The sequence below is a fragment of the Pelecanus crispus genome, chromosome Z (genome assembly GCF_030463565.1).
Source record: "Pelecanus crispus isolate bPelCri1 chromosome Z, bPelCri1.pri, whole genome shotgun sequence".
NCBI classification, from domain to species: domain Eukaryota; kingdom Metazoa; phylum Chordata; class Aves; order Pelecaniformes; family Pelecanidae; genus Pelecanus; species Pelecanus crispus.
In genome coordinates, this window is record NC_134676.1 from 59,885,527 (window position 1) to 59,907,732 (window position 22,206).

The 22,206-nt window shown below is 37.8% G+C and overlaps 1 protein-coding gene across 4 annotated transcripts; it reads right to left on the reverse strand.

The window, feature by feature from the left end:
• Positions 1–6,489: 6,489 nt before the first annotated feature.
• Positions 6,490–18,277, reverse strand: NUDT12 (nudix hydrolase 12). Of its 4 annotated transcripts, none has more exons than XM_075726859.1 (8): positions 18,247–18,277; positions 17,419–17,632; positions 13,898–14,493; positions 12,822–12,989; positions 11,014–11,127; positions 9,371–9,570; positions 7,785–8,098; positions 6,490–6,631 (listed from the first exon to the last, which is right to left on the reverse strand). In XM_075726859.1, exons 2-7 carry the CDS (start codon positions 17,622–17,624, stop codon positions 7,988–7,990), a joined length of 1,395 nt encoding a protein of 464 aa, XP_075582974.1. In that variant the 5' UTR covers positions 17,625–17,632; positions 18,247–18,277; the 3' UTR covers positions 6,490–6,631; positions 7,785–7,987. The 4 variants fall into 4 exon arrangements, with proteins under 4 accessions (XP_075582974.1, XP_075582976.1, XP_075582975.1 ...); XM_075726861.1 differs by having other exon boundaries at positions 18,232–18,276; XM_075726860.1 differs by having other exon boundaries at positions 18,222–18,276.
• Between the last annotated feature and the right edge of the window lie 3,929 nt (positions 18,278–22,206).

Here is a 22,206-nt window from a genome sequence, read left to right on the forward strand (position 1 = left end):
GTGCTAACAGAATTAGGAATCTCATCACCTTCAATCCTAGTCACATGAATAGACCCATTGGCTTGAGTAAGGATTAGTTGTATGCATCAGGACTGCACGGCATTTTTGAGTGAAAGATCACTCTCCACCAAAACAATAGTTAAAGGTCTGTCTAGAATGTGTTCATTTGTACTGTGAATAACATCTGTAATAGTATTTCTTTCAGGATAATGCCAGTGATGACAAGCTTTGTGATAGTAAAGGCAACAAAGTATTTTTCTAACATACGTCTCTGAGATCATCTTGTTAGGCAGGAAAAGTTGCCTTAAAAAATGCTGGTTGGAAGTAAAATTGAAAATACAGGAGTTATTTTACTTCACTTTTATGTATTTATATAATGGAGATTTTATGTGAAAACATGTGTGTTAAGTTTTGTAAACAGGCACGTTCAGTGAACCTATACAGTAATGATAAGACACGGGAGAAAAGACAAACTACAAAAAGGAAAGGAAAATATGAGGAAAATATTGAATAATGTTGAATTGGAACGGCATGGTGACACAATACATTTGCAAAATATTTAATGTTCTTTCAGGATAAGATTAACTACCCTTTTAGATATGTCCTGGTTTCGGCTGGGATAGGATTAGTTTTCTTCCGAGTATCTGGCATAGTGCTGTTTTGGATTTAGTTTGAGAATAACTTTGATAACACACTGATGTTTTAGTTGTTGCTAAGTACTGCTTATGCTAGTCAAGGACTTTTTCAGCTTCCCATGCTCTGCCAGGTGCACACGAAACTGGGAGGGGGCACAGCCAAGATAGTTGACCCAAACTGACCAAAGGGGTATTCTATACCATATGACATCATGCTCAGTATAGAAACTGGTGGGAAGTTGGCCAGGGGGCAGCGATCGTGCTCAGGAACTGTCTGGGTATCAGTCAGCAGGTGGTGAACAATTGCATTGTGCATCACTTGTTTTGTATATTATTATTATTATTATCCCCTCCCCCCTTCCTTTTCTGTCCTATTAAACTGTCTTTATCTCAACCCACAAATTTTACTTTTTTTTTCCAATTCTCTCCCCCATCCCAGTGGGGAGGGGGAACGTGAGCAAATGGCTGTGTGGTGTTTAGCTGTCACAAGAAGATGCTAAGTCTCTTTCTTGTAATTTCAGGTTCTTATGCTGTAGAAGGCATGGCTATAAATATATTCAGTGGCAGCTCACCAAATACTTCCCCACTGAAATCTATACCATTCACAGACTGTGGAAGAATGATGTCACAGAATACCCAAACAAGCCCTTCTGCAACAAGAACCTTCTACTGCTCTTTCCTTCTGTATTTCAACCGCATGAAACCCTTCTGATTAATTTCCTCCCTCTGGACACAGAATCCTACTTTTTGTCTCCATTGCCCTAGATAACCTTAACTACACTGAATTTTGTTCTCATTGACTTCCATTGTGTCTCTTGTATTTCTCAATATTCTCCTTCGTACTAATCTTTGCTTTGATTTTGCTCCTCAACTTACTATGTTTGGCCCAGTCTCTCACTGCTTAGTTCCTCTCCTCCTCTCCCTGTACAAAATTATTCTTAAAGCTTGATTTTTCCTTGTGAATTCTTCCTTTTACTCTCCTTACTGACTGTGTTTTATGGCATATTGCCTTAGTTAGCTTTTACACATTGAGGCAGATGCCCCACAGATCATTTACTCTTAACAGAGACAATGCCATTAGAATGAGTTGTGTATGAGAGCCTAGTAGTTCCATACAGATTGTAGGCAAAAAGGGCTCATCATTACCTCTTATTTACCCCATCCAAGTATGTCTTATTCAAATACCTTCAGTTTTTGCCTTTTTTCTACAGATGCTCCAAATCTCTTTATCAATCTCCCACTATTACCTTATTTGAGTAATTTCTGAACACCCAATTCTGCAGTACTGTTGCCAAAGAATGTATTTTATGCCAAATATATGCAAGAAAAGTGATGTGTTATCAAAAATACCTGTCTTAGTAGTGTTTCTTAATCTCTGCCTCAGCTGGCATGTATTTTATCTTCATTTGTTTATAGTTTTGTCTATATATTTTCCAGAAAAGACTGGTCTTTAAAAATGTGTTTGCAAAATGTCTAGAACAAAGGAAGCAGGCAGCTGTAACAGGACCCTAAAGCATTTTACAAAATTAATTAAAACATGAATTATACTGCTGCAAAGAATCAGCCTCCATTCAAATAGAACTCAGTAGTTATCTGGGGGTATCCAATTAGCTATGAGAATAGCGCATCCAAATGAAACACAGAAAAGCATGGGTAAGTGGAATTAATCTCTAATAGGTGTTGTATTAGGACCTGCTGATCAACCATTTTATTTCATGAAATGTGCTGTGGGACTTTTAATGAGCACACTGAATCAGGATCTTGCTTTTTCAGATCATGAAAAGATAGCAAACACCAGTCAGTAATATTTCTGCAGTTCTGATTCTCAAGGAAGGTTACTGTCAAAGCAACTAAGAACATCACTTATGCCATAAATGACCATATTGGGGAAATCCAAACCCCATGTAATTAGATTTTGCATTATTTTGGATTCTTCTATAAGCAACAAGTGACAGCAGACAAAGTGTTAAATAGGTTTTGACCAATCTTTTTTAAAGGAATAGTGGGTATACTATTCTGGCCTTTACATTAAAGATATGTCCCTGCAGGCAGGGTGCTCTTCACTTTAGTTTTTAAAAAAGGCTAATAAAGTAGCAGTCAGTCAGTCAAATGTTTTCAAGATTATTGTAACTGAGAATGCAAGTGCCAGCAAATTCATAGTAAAAAATAGTTCAGCAATCACTGGCTGTATACGCACAAGCATTTCTGCCTTTTTAGGGAGAAGACAAGTCACAGGTCCAGCTTTCAGTTCTTAAATTCTCCAAAACCGTATACAAACCACATTTCCTTATAAAGCTTCTGCCTACTTACTAAGCTAATCTTGTTTTCTGTTTAATAATTCTGAGCTTTTGCCACAAGAAGTAGTAATATATTAATAAGGGTAAGCATTTATTTCATATTTTTGGAGATGTTTCATTTCTGTATCAACATTGTTCATTTCTACCCTCATTTAAAGATATGCACTGTTTTCCACTGCAACAAAATGGAGAACCATATGTAGCTTCTGTGCTGTAAATGGTCCATACAGAGACCATGTGCTGTTTTTAACACAAGTAGTGTATCACGAACATTTCAACTTACTGATCAGATTTTTCCAGTGGTATCAGTTTTACAACTAAGTGAGAAAAATCTTTCATTTCTTGTAGAATGCAATAAGGGCAAAAAACCCTATCCTAGCTTCTAGGATTTGATTTCCGGCATCTAAAATGGGGAAACTTAGATACCATACTTTCTGACTGTGCAGTTTCCAGGGTCACTTTCTCCAGAAGACCAATTTATACTGCATATATTAGGAGTAATTTCAGTTTAGAATGAGAAAAAATGGAATGTTTTAACATTTCATAGGCTCTTTTTTAGTTTTAGCAGGTGTGTGGAGAGAATGTCCACAGTTCTTCACTGAATTGGGACACCTCCAGTGTTAGAATGTTTCTCTCCTTAAACAGAAATAAGAAAGTACTTTACCAAAGGTAGTTTAGTATGCAGGATGATGAAACAGTAGGAGAAAAAGACTCCTATCCAGGCTTATTTAAGTGCTGCAAACTGAGTTTGTAAGCTTCTCTACTCAACAGTATGTAATATTCCTTCTTGATTAATAATCCTGTAGTCTTATCATATCCTCACATTCCAGATCTGAAATATTAGTTGCAGAAAGACAATACAAATAACAATCTGAAGTTCACTGAGGTAGGCTTTCACTTCTAAAATTACGTACTACTACACGTCAAGTCCCTATATGCTAAAATAAGATGACAGACACAGTCTTAGGAATCAAAACTCCATTTTAGGAATCCCTATCATTTAGGAAAACATTTTTATTTACTCACAATCAAAAGTGCATCTGAAAAATCCCTTCTATTTAGGAAACTATCACTCTTATTTATTCAGAAAACTAAACTATATACCGAACTATAATTGAAATTCTTCAAACTGTATCTACTGTGTTAAAAACCTGCAGAAATCCCCTATTTTGTAAAAGCTATGATGAGTTACAATTAGTATCTACAGAATACTACCTGACAGGGTGTAATGTTAAAAAAAAAAAAAAAGTTTATACTTACTTTTACTATGAGCCAATATTAATTTTCCTCAGATACTTGCTTGCTATTATGGACTCTCTTGTGAATAGTTTGCTTTTCTAAGCTCATGAAGCATCGTCTGGCTGTCTTGCTAAGGCTTAAGAGGATAACAAGTTCAAATTTTTTTTTTGCTTTGGACTTATCCACTTTTGTACTGTCAACCCCAGTCAGCAGTGATATGCTGTATACACATATCCTTCCAAACACTGAAGCAATAAAGGACTAGTAGTTATTCAACTCTTAAAGCAGGTACGAAAAATAACAACTCAACTTACCAGTGCTTTACAAAATCTCAGGTTTGTCTGAAAATCAGTAAGATTACCTAATTAAAATTAATCATAAAGGAGGAAGCAACATTGTTCACAGTCTTGCTCTACTTCTTTTTCTATTTCTGTCTCCTAAGCTCAGAATCTGATTAGTATATTTAATTCCATGAAGCGTCATGACTGGTCTACCTCTAATCAGCCTGTTGACATCCACCCCTTTTTCCTTCACATGTTGTAGAATCCAAGGTAATCATTTACCAACTTGGCAATACTGGTACACAAAATGGGACATTCATGCTATAGTATCAACACTGGAATGATTTTATTTTTCACGTGTTTACACATATCCAATACGAAAAATGAGATAAAAGAAGTATGCTTATAGGGACCAATGCAAAATTTGTACAAATCTCACAATCAGTATTATACCTACATGAGCTTACATGAGATGTCATTATATCACATGAGCTTACAGCTTGGTTAGTAGTATCAATTTTGTTTTGTGTTTAAACACCTTATCTGTTTTGTTTTCCCACTTCATTAAATTACTCTATTATTTGTAAATTACTATAATTTCAAAACCAGGTAAAATACAGAATATTTACAAATTATATACTGAATAGAAGTTAATTCTCATTAGTGTACACTCAAACTGGGAGAAAAGGCATCTCCAGAATCTTCTGCCTCGTACATCTACATGTAAGGAATACTCTTTTTGCCCTGGTACCATTGTAGAAGCAAGGAAGAAGAGAGTGAGAGATCATTATTACACAGTGTGAACAAAACCCCTCTATTTTTAGTGCTATAAGGAATACCATTTTCTTAATGTACTGCATTAATTTAGTGGCAAGAAATAACCTGCTGCAAAGCTGTCTTTTGGATAAGGCATAACTCAAATCTTATGGAAGTGTTGCCCTGACCATATTCCAGTCAGAATCACTACACTCTCTGTTTAATTGTTGCTAAGTTTAATTTGGCACTTTTCTAAATTGCTCTAGTTGCTAAATAACTACAGCATTTGGCTCTTCAACTAGATATTTCATATGTAATCTGCAAACAATAACTATCCTTCAGAAAATTTCTGTGCATAGGTATTTTCAAACTAAAGCTCAGTCCTACGACCTACAAACAGGTCAAATTAAGCAATAAAAAGCCAGGAGGAGTTTCACTTTAAATAAGAGATTAAAATTATCAAATTAGTTTTCTTAAACAAGGGGTGTTTGTCATCTTTGCTGTGAATGGTTCATCTGTTGGGGAGGGAAAAAAGAAAAGAAAGCTTAAAAAGGACTCTTTGTTTAGCTTTTGAAGATGTATATATATATTAAAATTGTTGCAACACCAGAAGTTATTAGAACTGAAAGATCATTAAAATATTACTCTCAAACTCAGATTGTTATTTTCTTTTTCAAACTACCCTTTTTCTGCTTTTTTCATGCACTAAAATGAAATTTTTCAAATTATTTATTAGCATTGTAATTGCAGATATGTATTTTTTTATACAGATTTTAAATTAAAAAATAGTCTGATTCTTACTATCAGTATTGGTTATGGATACTTTCTTTTGGGTTTCACAGTTACAAACCCATCCATATAGCAACCCACCATAATTTCCTACATGAAAAACCAATATTAGGATGGGTCTTACACATGTATTTTTAGTTACCTCAATGTGATAAATTATTTATCTTTATGCTACCTATATTTGCTCTTTGCTTTATCCTCTCTCTTCCATCTGGTCCTCACTCCTTCCTTGTTCATCTTTCTTAATGTGTAATCATCATACGACTAGCTAAAAATTCCTTCCATTGCTTAGTTTCCACCACTGTTTGCATACTGTCCAAAGTTCCCCTTTACTTGTATGAACAACCTGCAACTAGGTTTCCTTCTGCACCACAACTTTTTTTTTAAAGATTAATTCCACTGACAACATCCGGTCCAGCTGGTAGCTGTAGTCCATGACAGCTTTTCATATTTCCCCCCTTCCCTGCAAAAGCCAAGCAGTGTATTGCTTCTTTCTCATTTCCAACGGATAACCTGATTTTCTTCATTTGTAGGTATAGCTGAAACAAGGGAGAAAATGAAGCAATGCAATGACCTGTCAGCCGTTCCAGGTCTGTCAGAAATGATTCTTGCTTTAAAGTTTGATATACAATGCCTTTAAAAACAAAACAAAACAAAACAAACTATTAGGATTTGTAACACATTTTTACTGATTCCAGTTTCCAGAGAACTTTGAAACAAATCTGACATCATTCATTCACTGATTTAAAAAATATTCAAATTACTCTGAATAAGCAAATCACCATATGATAGTAAGTTCATATTTATGACTATCATTGCATTTCCTTCTGGTCATTTGCATTTTTTTTATATCAGTGCAATGACTACATAATTACAGACTACTGAACCATTACATAGTGACATTAATAATAAAACCAGTATACTTTTACAACATTCCATTTTGAAAGAATATTAAATTAACATTCTTTTCAATAACACAATAAATTAAGGCAGAAATCTGAACTGTAGCATTAAATATATATAAATACATATTTTAATTAATATATTGCTTTCCCAGTCTTATAGCTGCGGTTAATATATTTCTTTCAACTGTAAAGTTCTGAACAGCAGTAACAATCTTAGTGTCTCCATTTCCATAAAAGAGCTTTGTACATATTTTGAGATATTATGTCTTGTTTAATTAATCTACTTTTCTCCTCCATTACTCTACAGTTCCATTTTTAATTATCAGAGAATGAAATAACTCACTGCCTAGGGTCAATAACTACATTATTACCTCATAAAAATATCTAATATTTAGGCTTTTTGGAATAGGTTTCCAAAACCTTTTTCATAAACAGAGTATTGTGTTACACCTTTACATTCAGGCTGACGTGCAATTGGGTAAGTGCAGGCCAAATCAGACTGGAGGAGTAAATACTCTGCTTAGAGGACTATTAATGTAAAAGATACAAAGTACTACATATTCACCATTTAAGTATGCTATTAGCTTAAAAATAACCATTGTTGATAAGACCTTCAGCACTGAATGTTCTTTTTTGTGCCAGGCAGAATTTAAAGAATGGAGATAGGAAAAAATAAGAAAAAAACAATTAAGACAAAATAGGAGGATGTAAATTCAGAGTTCAAACAGCAGGCAAAGTCAGGCCTTCCAGTAATGCTGTGACTCTTTCCAGTGGGGGACAGGAAAGAGTCCTGTCAAACATTAAGAGCGTAATAGCAAAAGGCATAATAATTTGATTCTAAAATGAAAAAGCAGCCTGTGCACAACAAGGTACCAATTTTACCTGTTTGTTTCTTGGGATAATCACTGCGTTGTTGTTTAGTTCTAACTCAGATCGGAAAAAACCAGTTTAGCTTAGGATCCAAAGGAAAGGCTCAAAACTTCATGTGGTTGCACAGTTACTAGCTAAACAATTCTGTCTAATTTATTCCTAATTTAGCATTCACTACAAGAAGTAATTTAACCTAAAGAAATAAATTATTTGAATTATAGATTAGCATTCATTCCAATCCAATATTTTATCAACTGGTGCGCAATAGCTCGACTTGGTGGTACAAAGAAAGAACGTTGATTTCCTTTAATGAGAACTTCCACAACCTGCAATAAAGACAGAATTTTTCCTTTAGAAGATAACACTATAAACTATGGAATCTAATACTGTATTAATTCAGGAATTATCTTACTATGATGATCTATCAGTCTATCATTACTATAGCTATTAAAGAGCCACTACCAGATTCTCCAAGGCAGAGGCAGAGAAAAAACCCACACAGGATTCTGTGTGAATTCTGAAATTTTTGAGCTTGAATGTGCCCCAAAGGAGACTTTCTTTCTAATACAGCTGTGGATATTGACTATTAATACAGTATTTAAGGTTTTTGTGAAGCCTCTTTATGCTAAGGACCACCAGAGGGTGCTCTACACCGTTCCATAAATTCGGGTTTTTTTTTCCATATGTAGTGCAGAAGAAAAAGTGTTTTGTTGGTTTTCTGAAGCAGTTGCAAGCAATATGGGAGTACACTTTTAGTTTAGTACATTTCTGAAGTACATTTATTTCCAACTCTAGACCAATCTGCATGTGACTAGCTGTATTCAGAACTGATTTTAATTTAAAATAATGCTCTCACTGTTGTCAGGAATACATTGAGATTGTAGGTGACTAACTTTGCCTTCAAACTGACTTACAGAGTTGACTTGCAACTGCTAGGCAGAAGTACAGTGTTATTAAAAGTTTAGATCATAAGTAGCCAGTGGAAAAACCTGTGAAGACTACATTGTGTAACCTAAATGTCTCTTTCTGTTAAAGTCTTTTTTCCCTCTCTTTTATTTCACTATATTTCAAATGATCAGGAAAGCTAAGTGTAGAATTTCCTATTAGTGCACAGTAAACTGCATTTAATACCAGAGTATTAAAATAGTACTGCATGGAAAAAGGCGTTCAAACTAACGAATTCCCAGAGTTTTTACCTAAACCTCCCTCCTCCCAGCAAATCTGGTAGCATGCTTCTTTGGAGAAACTCAGATGATGAATGCTGTTAAATACTACTTCTGCAAAAATGAAAAGCACAGGCTTGCTAAGAAAGTGGATTAAAATAACAATGACTTGGATATCTCCCAAAAGGAAAAGGTGAAGAGCTAACTGGCAAAAATGTCATAAAAAGGTCTTGCAAGTGACTCAGAAATTACTGTGAATAACTGCCTTTCTCTGGTTGTGTGTAATCTACAATTACAATATAATGCAACTGTAGCATGATAAAATGGAGAGTATACATGCTCATAAAACTTGCCGAAAAAAACAAGTATCTATTATATGCCAGAACCAATACAGTCACAGGCTAATCAATACAAGGAAATTAAATTGAGCTTTACCTGTTCTCTAGTGAACCAGCGGGCATCCTCTATTTCACTCTTGTCAACTTTAATTTCTGTAGACACTGCAACAGCTAAGCACCCAATCATGAGGGAGGAGGGCATTGGCCATGGCTGACAAGAGACATACTGAACATGGCCAACTTTGACTCCAGCCTCCTCTTCTACTTCTCTTCGAACAGCATCTTCTATTGTTTCACCTAATCAAAAAGGGCAAAGAACAAGCAGCTGATGAAAATACTCCAAGCAACGATTACATCCTGTGCTTTGAACTGACTCAAAAGACTTGAAACTGCCCCAATTATTGATAGAGATCTAGTTCACAGATCAGGGCACAGACCTTAATTACAAGATACAGAAGTCTAGTAAGGTAAAACTAGCCACCAAAGCAAAATGGAACTTTGAAAATAAAGCATGATTTCTCCATCATAATGTTTATTTCATGAACTGATAATTTATCATACACACAAACTATTATTACCACAACTAAACCAACAAAAAATGGGTAGGAAATACATTGTTTCTTTAATTACTTTTGAAATGCTGATCTGTTCATTTATAAATAGCATTGTGTTAATTTTTAGATTTTCAGTAGGATTGTAATAGCATGTAATACAACTTGAAAAACAATATTTAAAATGACAAAAGAGAAAATAGAGACTTAAGAAGACTTGCACGCATTTCTGCATTATGTTATCTACTTTGCCTGACTCACTCTTCATTGTCTTAAGACAAACAATTCTCCAAACTTAAAGTCCAATGGAAAGCTTTACTTCCATATTAATGGAAAACTGCTAGATGTATATGTGGGTGTTGATGGTCATAGGCTTACATACACCTACATGTACTGTTTTGTAACCACTGAATACCAGTTCATTAAAGCAGACAGTCTGCGCATCAGAGGTAGACATTTTAGTTCAGCTATGTTCAGCTGATTAGAAGTTCATGATAGGATCAGCTACTCTTAAATTTCAGTTTATATACTTGAATTCAGTATCAGAAAGTAATAAGGCCAACAGAAGAAAGGAAGGCATGAAGAAATAAACATCTTGACTTTTCTCAAATGATACATGAATAAACTTATTTATTCTGTCACCGTATTTCACCTGTACACAGTTACGGAAAATAGTTATACACTGTAATTTCACTGGTGATTAAGATGTATTCCCAACATAAGAATGTTTTACAAAGTGTTCTGCAGCTACTAATAATTGTAACTAATTCCAAATATCAGTGCTGAACACAGCTTGTCTTCCATATAATCAATCAGGCCCTAAACATGCAAACATATGCTTAACATTATGTTAACTTTAAGTTATGCTTCAGCTGTTATTTTTCCTATGCTAAAATCCCTTGCTAAGTATCACTAAAGAAAGGAACTTATGTATGTTCCAAAATGTTTTTTCACATAAATATGTGATTTAAGAGTACATGATGAGAAAACCATTTTTAAATTATATTTGCTCAAGTTACTTTTTGCTTTTTTTATAAATCAGCCACTGGAAAGTACAGAACAGGCGTATTTATTATCACAACTTATCTAACAGGAAGCAAAAACATTTATTTGACATAACACTGGACGTATTTCTACCATACTGATATGTGAGAAAAAACATTCGGTAAGGGAAAATGAAATGACTCACCAGGTTCCACAAATCCAGCAAGACAGGTAAACATTCCTGGAGGAAACCTTTTCTGCCTACCTAAAAGGCAGTGGTTCCCATCTGGATGGATGACTTGCATTATCACAACAGGATCTGTAAGGGACATGAAAGAAAGCAATAATAAATTTCAGCCTATTAGATACCAATGCATGGAAATACAAACCAGATACCTTTGAGTGATTGAAATCAGAGTTGTGCAGATGCCCAGAGCAAGTTGTTATTTTATTTCACTTTGTTTCCTCCCCCCCTCCCCCCCTCTCCCCCCCCAAGATATCTGTTTATTTTGTTTGCCATCATACATGCTTGTTAGAAGCAGTTTACTAGCTAAGGCTTGAAATGCGGGACATAAATTACCTGTAACCAAAGCACACAATCTGTTAAGAGTATCAGCAACACTAACCTAGCTACGCATCCAGCAGACAGCAATAATTTCTGCAGCAAAACCAGCAAAACTATCACCTCCTCTACACATACAGGTCTGAAGAATGTACTTTTGACTGAAATACCAAAGAGCAAGATACTCTACTTACAATGTAAATATTGACTAAACTTTCCACTTTTGACTTTGTTGGCTGTTTGCTATCAATCTCTCATCTGATGTTGCTCTTTTATCTACTTTCTCACTTCTGGTCATTTTATGCATCTTTTTCTTTCTTGCTTAGTATTTTCTCCTATTGGTATCATTCTTTCTGTCATGGCTTTCTGCACACTGTTCATCTATGATCTTTTTTCCGTTTTTATTGTTATTGAGCTCTTAGGTATCTCAATGTTTTGTTTTTAATTTTTTCTATCTACCTCTGCTTTTATATATATTTTTTTTTTTTTTTTTACAGACAGTGTTGCTGTCTGTAAACTTTCTTCAGAGAAAGGCATCAGTAGAAAATGCTGGTTCATCAGTCTTTCCTATATAATCCCATTCCTTCTCTAAGTTTATTGTGCTAGAGACTGTAAAGTCCACTAGTATTTTAGCAAGCTTCACTGTAGTCCGTAAGACGGAAGAACATGGCAGAATTGCTTTGCTTACTAGACAGATGTATCTAGAGCATGTAAGACAACATGAAATTCAGAAATACAACACACATATAATATCCAGAACTACAACTGCAGAAGAGAGGCCAGGGTAGGGGAAGGAAAGGTAATCAAAAAGTCACCAAATGATCCAGGGTAAAAAAGGTAAGCTTTTTTTCCTTCCTTGTTTCCCCATCAATAACACAGCACACTTCCTTTGCAACACATGAACAAAAGGAGCTATAGCAGACTGTCTATACAAGCTTATATTCTAAGTAGAAATAGGCCTGGCAGTTTGTGACTGATAATGAATAGTGAAAGGCAGTGAAGATGGCTAATACAGTCAAAATAGCACTACAGGAAAATGAGCACTGTATCAGAAATTTGATACAGGCCCAAATTTGATACAGAGCTATTTCAAGCTCAGAGGGCTTGCAGAAGGTGAGAAAATAACACGCAGCAGGGAAGGGGAAGTAAAATGTGATACTTTGTATTGTTAATATCTCATTTATATTGTTGGAACTTCTAAATGGTATTACTCCACTACAAAAAAGATTGGTATTGTCACAGCAATTCTTCATTACAGACTACTGCAAGAAAGAGAAGCCTGAACTACTTAATCCTAAATAGAGCTGAGACACACACACTCTGTGGAGAGAGAAGTATGTAAGACCTGGGACAGAAGCAAGCAGCTGAAATAACTACAAAAATTTGATTTACATGTATATAACAGTACAAACAAGCCACTTTTGACCAAGTTTATCCTACAGTATTCTCACCAACTCTTGGATATGATGTGTTGTGAACACCTTGGAGACTGGGACAATCTTCTTTTAAGCAAGTTTTCTTGTAACCCCCTTCTTCAGTCTTGGTTGCACTCCCACATGTTGGGCAGAATCGGTAGCGGTTGTGCCATGCTAGAACAGATCTAGCCTGGGCTACTACTCCTTTAAAAAAATACATTGAAAATACACAAAATCAAATACTAATTCATGTAAGCTTTTAATAGTATAAAAAGAGCAAGTAGTAAAGTTTAACATAAAAACTAAAGTAAGACTATGGCTTGAATTGTAATCTACTACAAGAGAGGTTGAGCAATATGAGTTATTCAGATCTTTTTCTCTGTAGCACAGCACATGCAATAGAACACAGTACTATGTAGCTACAGACCAATTTATGCATTCAGAAAAAACTCATCCAGATCAATACACACTGTTTCTCAGAGAAGTTACTTTGCCTGGGCAAAGTGCCAGAATTATATATCACACCTCTTCCAGATGACCGGGCTACTACCAGTACTGACATAATAATGCATTGTTCCATTTAAACTTCAGGTGCAACTCAAGCTTGCCCTTTATCCTGTAAAAGCAAAATTGTTATAACAGCAGTTGTTAACAACATGTCCATAATGACATTCATTCACTTTGAGATCCTGACTTTCCAAAACTTGCTCACAATCTCCTTCTCAGATAGTATACAGCACACTCTTACTAAGGACTTAGTCTCATTTCTTCTAATGAAAACTTGGTAATGACAGATTTTTTTCTTCATTTTAGAACACTAATGTGCAGGCATTAATATTTAAATAGTACCATTTATAAAACCATGATGATCAACAGATTTTACAGTGTAATACTTGCCATTGCAGATGTTAGTGCTTTGCAACCGCACATGTTCTTACATACAAAATTCTTCACAAAACCACTGACAAGCTTTTAACATTAAAATATTTCTAAAGCCACCGAAAATACCTGATTCCTTTGCAGTGGTTTGTCCTTGCATTATACCTCAGTGAATCCCAAATCATATCTTTCTGATTACACATTTGATAACTTCTGCATTTTATGCATCTTACCAGCTTCTTTTTCAGGTAGCTGCAGTAGTGCTGGCATTGGTGGGTGAAGAAAGTAACAGTCCTCATGCTTCTGTTTAAATTTCTCAGCAGAAGCAGAATCCACACTAAGAGCAAACCAAGCAACCAACCCATCCTCTTCATCTTCTTGTAGAATGCTTCCATTGCAAGCAGCCAGAAGGTTCATGTGGAACTGAAGTTCAACTCCAAGAAAAATCAAAGTGCCTTCTTCAGTTTGGTTCATGCACTGCTCCACATCGTTGTGGTACAGCCTGCAAAGCTTTACTTCCGGCTGCTGGGAGCTCTCTATTCCCCCACCCAAAGTAACCAAAGGACTTAGATTTGAGAAGAGGATGTACACTGTAGTTGGATGGCTTTGTTTTTTCCTTAGCCACTTGGAATCTGTTCTTTTATCACTCCTTCTGTCTAGAAGTGTCAAGCCAAAATAATTTTCATATTCTTTCACTTCATTCGACAGAAAATTAGGCCTCTGCCCACCCTTCACATTACCCAACAAATTAGCTATGTGGTTGTACCCCCAAAATTTAGCAATGTCCAGAGCTGTCTGCCTTGATTTATTAACGATGGACCTGTCACACCTAGCGAAAGAGAAAAGAACAGGGGTTACCAGGGTAAATATGTTTAGGAAGAGTCATGATGCTGTATTATTCTTACTTACAGCATATACATCTGATATTATTAAGGTGCAAGAACTTTTAGACACTCTGTCTATACTGGGACACTCTTTAGGCTAAATACTTAGCATTATGGTAAAGAGAAGTAATCATACTTCATTTTCTTTTGCTAAGGCCAGATCCCACGTATTTGTTGATCCACTCCAGATATCACTTACCAAGCTTCATGCAGTAGTACAACAGCAATGAATTAATTAAAATCCCACACAATGCACCATGCAAAAACAAACAAACAAAAAGCTCAAGATCATTTACAAATATAACTTTGAAAGCCAGGCTACAGGTCTCTTTTGAATAACCAATAATGAAAAAAAAGACCCCAGCAGTTTAACTAGCATTACTTTCTAGAAGCTACTGAAAGCAGAATTGAAACATTTACAATAAATTACCGTTAAGTAAGAATCAAGAATACAGCTTCTGCCTAGTGAGAGAAGCAGCACCCTTACCACTGCGGTTCTGGTCCCTGTAGGGATCTCTTTGTTACCAAACTGTCCGCAAAATGACACAGATGAGGAAACATTGCCTCATGATATATATTTGAATATTAACAAAAAAATAAAAACATATTTGAAATAGATTGGGGTTGATTGCGAGGTCAAAAATAATACACTTTTTTTTTTTGTCAATTTTAACTCAAGTGGATAGTGAAACAGAAATTTCACTGTAAACTACAAATCATACAGTAGTTGCGGGGCCAGTTTTTAAAATGACTAGACGTCAGTATATTCATGTTGCTGATACAGAGTTAAGTGTACCACAGGCAAGACTGTTTTGACTTGACATTTTTTGTTAACCTCAATAGTTTTTGAGGGAGTTTGAGTACCTTTTAGAAAAGCATTCAAAACTTAATTTACAAGTTTTTGATGCAAAAGAAACTCCTGCTGCCCATTTATCTTTAAAGATTAAGTCTCCTTTCAGCAAAATCTTGTCTAATTTCCTACTTGATTTCCTCTCTCCCAGCCACTGTATTTTGTTCTGATTTTGTCTTGTACTTTGTATCTGCTCAGGTATGTGCAGACTGTGATCAGGCAGTGTCCACAACAGTGGCCCAACCTCTTTAGATCACTAAGATCTTTTTTTCAAGTCTAGAAACTTTTCCTGTAGCTTTTCTCAAACATGTATGAATATAAAAAAACCATTGACTAGCTTTCTAGGATTAGCCTCTGGAATGTTATGTAGTATTATCTTCATAGACATTCATGTTTATACATCTAGCAACTGTATTTTTCCAAATGATTTTTATGATTAAGCATAAATAAATGAGACCAGTGAGGCCACAGCATCACCTTAGGAACTATATTCAATTGCCTAAGAGAACAGCCCTGAAAAGGGCATTTACAAGTGGATATTCACTCTTTTTTTTACAGTAAGCATAACTTAAAAAACTGTTATGCTATTTACCAAACTGGTAAATTCCCCCAAATCGCTAAAGATTCCTCAATACATAGATGATTTCAAGCCACAAAATCTGGCACCGAGATACTCCTCTACTTGTTGGAATGTACTGATTACAGTACAAAACAGCAGTTCATCTGATGGTCCATGCTAAGCCCCATCAGATGGCACAGCATCTGGGTAGGACTGCAAAAAAAAAAGGGTGGGATGACACTGGAGGCTGTGGAATGCTGTACTTGAGATTACGCATAACCACAGAATGAACTCAATGAACTTGGTTCTGTAATTAGGGGTGCAGAAAGGAACAGGCTGGACTTAATTAATGTAGAGCTCAGTTGAACCGCAACATCTGACTCTCTTCATTTTGAAATGTTTTCCATTTGAAATATTTGGATCCTAGCATCATAGAATCATTTAGGTTGGAAAAGACCTTTAAGATCATCCAGTCCAACCATTAACCTAACATTACCAAGTCCACACTAAACCAGTTAAGGTAGACTAGACTAAACCATGTCCCAAAGTGCCACATCTACCCGTTTTTTGAACGCTTCCAGGGATGGTGACTCCACCACCTCTCTGGGCAGCCTGTTCCAACCCTTGATTACCCTTTCCGTGAAGAAATTTTTCCTAATATCCAATCTAAACCTCCCCTGGCGCAGCTTGAGCCCATTCCCTCTCGTCCTATCGCTAACTACTTGGGAGAAGAGACCAACACTCATCCTGACTTTATTCAGGCTTCAGAAGAATCTTCTTTGGGGTATCAAGGAGAACTTTGAAACATTCTTTGCTTTTCTGAGCGTCTTGAAGAACTAGAAGTACAACAGTTGACTTGCAGATAGCAAACATGATAGTAAATTTTTGACAAGCAATGAACATGCTTGGTGTCATACCAACTGAAGAAATGTGACAGCTCAAGGAGGAAGTGAACTGTCCAAAAAATAAGAGACAAATAGAAATTCATCAATCAGCAACTTTTGTAAGAGTGTGTCTGTCATGTCCTACCTAGCAGCCAGTACGTCAGCAAACATTCTGCACTGTAACATAGATGCAAGCTGATTACAAATAAAGTTTAGAGAAAAAGTCTACGCGGAACAGTCAAATGTACCAAATTTATACTCAGTGCAGTGGTTGGAATGAGATATAAACTTTGTTCTATTCTGTTGGTCTCTAGGAGGAATAACAATATATCTGTGAATATCGAAGGAATAATTTTAGAGATGCTCATCACTTTTTTTAAAGAGTTTCTTAGCAAATATGGAAAGCATGATGCAATAACAGAATCCAGTTATAAACAGACACACAATATATTTTCCTGAGTTTTAACCCTGAAAATTCTTCCACTGTCAGGTAAATTTACTTTTCTAAGATCAAGCTGGAATGGGCAGAAAGGGATTCAGGTTAGAGCTCTTCAATGGGATCTACTAAACAGCTTACCCTTCTTCAAGAAGAATCTGCACAACTTCAAGGTGTCCATTTCTGGCACCATACATCAGGGCTGTCCAGCCATTATCTGCAGCTGCATTGATAAGTGATGGGGATTGACTAAGCAATGCTTTCACTCTGGCTGCATCTCCAACAGCAGCAAAGTTATGCAGCTGAGAAATCATGTTCTGACGCAGGTTCTTTTCAAAGTCTGTCATTGTGTCAACTAAGTTAAAAAAAGAAAACAAAACCACCTGAAAACATATTCACCATTAATAAAAGGATTTAAGTAAAAGAATTAAATTTAATGCTACACAGATAACCAACATTAACACCAAAAGTATGGACACAACAGTCAAATTCTTGTAATTAGTACGACATTCTTATTCCCAACCACATTAGTCCCACACATCTCCAAATACAGTGAAATTTTACCCTAATAATCAAGAGTAGTTTTAAATTGGCTTAAGGAGAGAAAGATTTTGCTATGAAAGCCAAGCTTATATGAATGTGGAAAACACGTTCTGGTTTCCCAATCGAACACACACAGACGACAGCACAGTACAGAACTCCACTAAGAAACGAGTCTCAGATGCTTTGGAAACAATGTAAAATTATCGCAAGGCGGCAAGTCCCTTCGCAGGCGGAGGGACTGCTGCAAGCAGTGACGGATCACTTCAGTAACTTCCGCCGACCCCTCCGCCCCGGTGCAGGGCCACCAGGACCGCTGCCAGTACCCGGCACCCGCTCAAGACAAAAGCCTATATTCCGCAGCGAGGTGCGGCCCGCTCCACGATCGCTTCCCAGACACGCACACAAACGCACACCAATTCCCCGCACCGGGCCCGAAACGCGGACGCCCTTGCGGCGGCTCCCCGGCCGCCTAACTCCTCGGCCCCGCCCCGCCGGCGCTGCGCCGGGGCTGCTGCCGCGCAGGCGCAAACCGGCCGCCCGGCCCGATCCGGCCCGGCCCGCCCCTCCCCTCTGCGCCCGCCGCGGCGGCGCGGCTTCGCAGCCGCCTCACCGGGAGCGCGGCCGCGGGCGGGGCGCCCAGGGTGTGCGGGGCCGCGGACGAGGCGCCCAGGGTGTGCGGGGCGCCCAGGGTGTGCGGGGCGCCCAGGGTGTGCGGGGCGCGGGCGGAGTGCTCAGGGTGTGCGTGCCGCGGGCGAGGTGCCCAGGGTGTGCGGGGCCGCGGGCGGAGTGCTCAGGGTGTGCGGGCCGCGTGGACGGGGGCGCCCTCGGGCAGGGGCGGAGTCGCGCATGCGCCGCGGGTTTGGCCAGCGCCGCCCCTGCCGGCCCCCGCGGGAGGCCCCGTTGCCGTGGGTAGGAGGCGGGCGCTGCACGCTCTGCCGCCGCCGCCGTCCCGCATAAGGGAGCTGGACGCTAATGGTGTGCGGAAGGAAGGACTGCCTCGGTGCTTGGCTGTGCGCGCTGCTACAGCGCCCGGGCCTTGCAGTGGCTGTCGGCCTTCGCTGCCGCCGTCTTCCCGGCGGCGAGGGGGCAGCGGGGGCGGGCAGGGCCGCGGCGAAGGAGGAGCGGCAAGCTACCGCTGGTGGAAGTCGCCAGCCATTGCCTGAGTGCTGATGCCATCTGGGCCACCTTGCTGGGCAGGTTAAAAGAGCAAGGAACCATTTTGTCTTTCAGGCAGGAAACTTTACGGTTGTGAAAAGCAATCAAATTTTTTTAGTTTTGTTTCACCGTGCTAGGGGAAGGGCAAAACCAGGTAGCAATAGAATATACAAGTGCTTGTGAGAAAAGTGGAGTAAATGAGATGCCATGGTAGGGGACCATAATTAGCAGGGAAGTTGGAATGATTATACAAGCTAGAGCATAGTTGCAATGAAAGTGTGTAGCCTAAGAAAAGCTTGGAGAAATCAAGGCTATACCATTCTTAGAGAAATGAACTTGGGACTGTTGTTCCAATGCGTTTGCTTCTGGTGAGCACTTCACAAGCTTTGTGCTTGGTTTACAAAAAGCGCTACCAAGTGGCAAACCTTAATCCAGCACCAGGAAGTCTGAAGTCCTAATGTCAGCCTTGAAGTTTCAGAGAATAAGAACACTATTCTTTTAAATTCCTTGTTTCTTGAAAACATAGAAATATTGGGGTTTCTTTTTACTTGTGTTTGGAATTTTTGAGTTAGGAGGATTCACGTGTCCAGCTTTCTTCAACACCACATGTCTTCAAAAGCAGAAGAACTGGACAGCTTTTGTTCCTGGTGCTTTTAAGAAAACAATTGTGGTTTAGCCCCAGCCAGCAACTGAGCACCACGCAGCCACTTGCTGCCCACCCCAATGGGATGGGGGAGAGAATTGAAGGAGTAAGAGTCAGAAAAACTCCTGGGTTGAGATAAGAACAGTTTCATAATTGAAATAAAGTAGAATAGTAATGATAATAATAACAATATAATAATAATAACAATATACAAAGCAAGTGATGCACAATGCAATTTCTCACCACCTGCCAACCGATACCCAGACAGTTCCTGAGCAGCAATCACTGCTCTGTGGCCAGCTCCCCCCCGTTTATATACTGAGCATGATGTCATATGGTATGGAATAGCCCTTTGGTCAGTTTGGATCAACTATTCTGGCTGTGCCCCCTCCCAGTTTCTTGTGCACCTGGCAGAGCATGGGAAGCTGAAAAGTCCTTGACTAGCATAAGCAGTACTTAGCAACAACTGAAAACGTCAGTGTGTTATCAACATTCTTCAACTAAATCCAAAACACAGCACTATGCCTGCTACTAGGAACAAAATTAACTCTATCCCAGCCAAAACCAGGACAACAATATATTCCCAAATCCAAGTATTACCATAGTTCTGCAATTGCGTGAAGAGGATGAGAGAAACTTTGACTGGGTCCTGCCAGTCCCAGTAATGACACATCTAATTGTTATATCTTGTGTAGTCATGGATAGAAAAACTTAACCTAGCCTTAATTTTTAAAACTCATAAGTTACTATTTTTATAAGTTATAAAGTTGATGTAAGTTTTTTTTTTTTTTTTTTTGCAGCATGTCCAGTGTTAAATTTTTTTAGATAGTCACTAAAAAGAAGTTAGCTCTCATACATGATAGCAAGTGGTTTGTTGAACATAACAGACAGTACAAAGTTTATGCATGTATTGTGTGGTCTTTATAACCCCTTGATGAGCAAGCTTTAACACATGGTTGGTGTTTTTAAGTTCTGTACTCTTTATTAAAGCTTCTTCAGCAGAGGGTCAGCCACGTGAGATAAACCCCCCCCTTAGAAACAAAGCAGATGCAAACCAGTGAATGTGCATGAAGAATTGATAAGAGTATTCTTACAGATAGGAAACAATGAAAAAGATAAGGGATGTGATTTTAATTTTATTCACTCAGCTGGAAACTATCCATATCCTCTGTGATGTGGATCATGTACCTGTATGCAATTGTTTCCACCTGGTGAAGGGGTGCACCAGCTTTTCAATAGCTAATGTCCAAAGTAATTTTTTTCTTCCTGTGATGAGTAACGGCTGAAGAAGAAAACAGCTTTATCGTTGTAATAGACAAAGGTGTGATTCTACTTCTTACTTTTTTAGTAATGTCTCAAATATGCCATTTATGAAGTCATAACAACTCAGCTTTACATCCTGATCTATGTAATGAATTCCCTTTTTTCTTAGGTGGGCTAACACATTCTTTGTGTTCTTTACTTGATGAACTCGTGGTACCCTGTGAATGGCTTTGAAACTTGTTTTCCTTGTGTGTAAAACTCAAGAAAAAAAGAAAGCATTCTAAATCCTAGACAGCATACTAGGAGGGAGACTAAGCTGAAAGACGGATGTTTTGGGATTCAGAAAGAAGTGTTATCACTTGATGCTTCTGTGAGGCAAACTTTGTGCCATCTCTTTAACATGCATATTCCAGGTAATGAGACATATGTAAGTTAGTTATGTATAATCTAGATATACACACAAAAAATCTGGTACTGTAGTGCTGATCAGCAAGTAACTGTATCTTGCTACATGGTGCAACAATTGCTGTAGACTAAAAGACCAGGTATGGTTTGGGGAGGCTTTTATTATCTTTGGTGGTGCTTCTGGTAGTACCTTTATCGTCTATGGCATGTACAATGTGAAATGGAGTTTCAGATGAGCATCTAACTAAACTGTTTCATACTCCAGTATTTAATTACTTTATTAGGCTTTTTTCTTGTAATTAATGTGTTTTTTAAAGGTTAAAAAAAAAATCAGTGGTACCTTTCAGTATTGCTGGAACTTTTATTTTTCTGCCTTAGAATTTTTCTACGTGTATATGGAAGTCAAGTGACTTCAGTAGCAGCTGGATACGGGGAAGATTCTTTCCTTTAAGCTCCTAGACAAAATGTATGTAGACTTTGTATTGTATCTATAAGGCATGTGGAATCTTGTTTATGCCATTAGGGTATTACTGCTATCAGAATGCTTCTGCTTCCCCTTTTTCTTTCTCTCCTAATTTGCCTTCAAGAATTTTCAACTGTACGAGTCATGTATGTGTTGGATCCTACAGAAACTTCTGTCTCTGCCTCCCTGAAGGAAGAGTTACTTTAAAGGAATTGTCCTTGGGAACTTTCTTCAAAGTTTTTCTTTTTTTTTTCCCTCCCTGTTTTCCAAATGTAAAGGGATAGTATTGGCTTTAGTGTCATTAAAGGCTTTCTCAATTTGCAAAATGTGAAACATGATTTTGTGTTTGGATTATAAGCTATTTGGACAGGAGAGTTCTTGTTCTTAGTTTTCCCAGAGTTTCAGAAATGCAGTACAAGGTGACTAATGCTTTTTTTTAACGCTTCTTTTGTATTCC

Coding starts and splice junctions, on each gene's coding strand:
- NUDT12 (XM_075726859.1), bottom strand. CDS start 17,624: ATGACAGACTTTGAAAAGAACCTGCGTCAGAACATGATTTCTCAGCTG. Junction 11,128..12,821: donor CACATCATATCCAAGAGTTG/GTGAGAATACTG, acceptor TGTCCCTTACAG/ATCCTGTTGTGATAATGCAA. Junction 9,571..11,013: donor TGCTGGATTTGTGGAACCTG/GTGAGTCATTTC, acceptor CTTTTTGATTAG/GTGAAACAATAGAAGATGCT.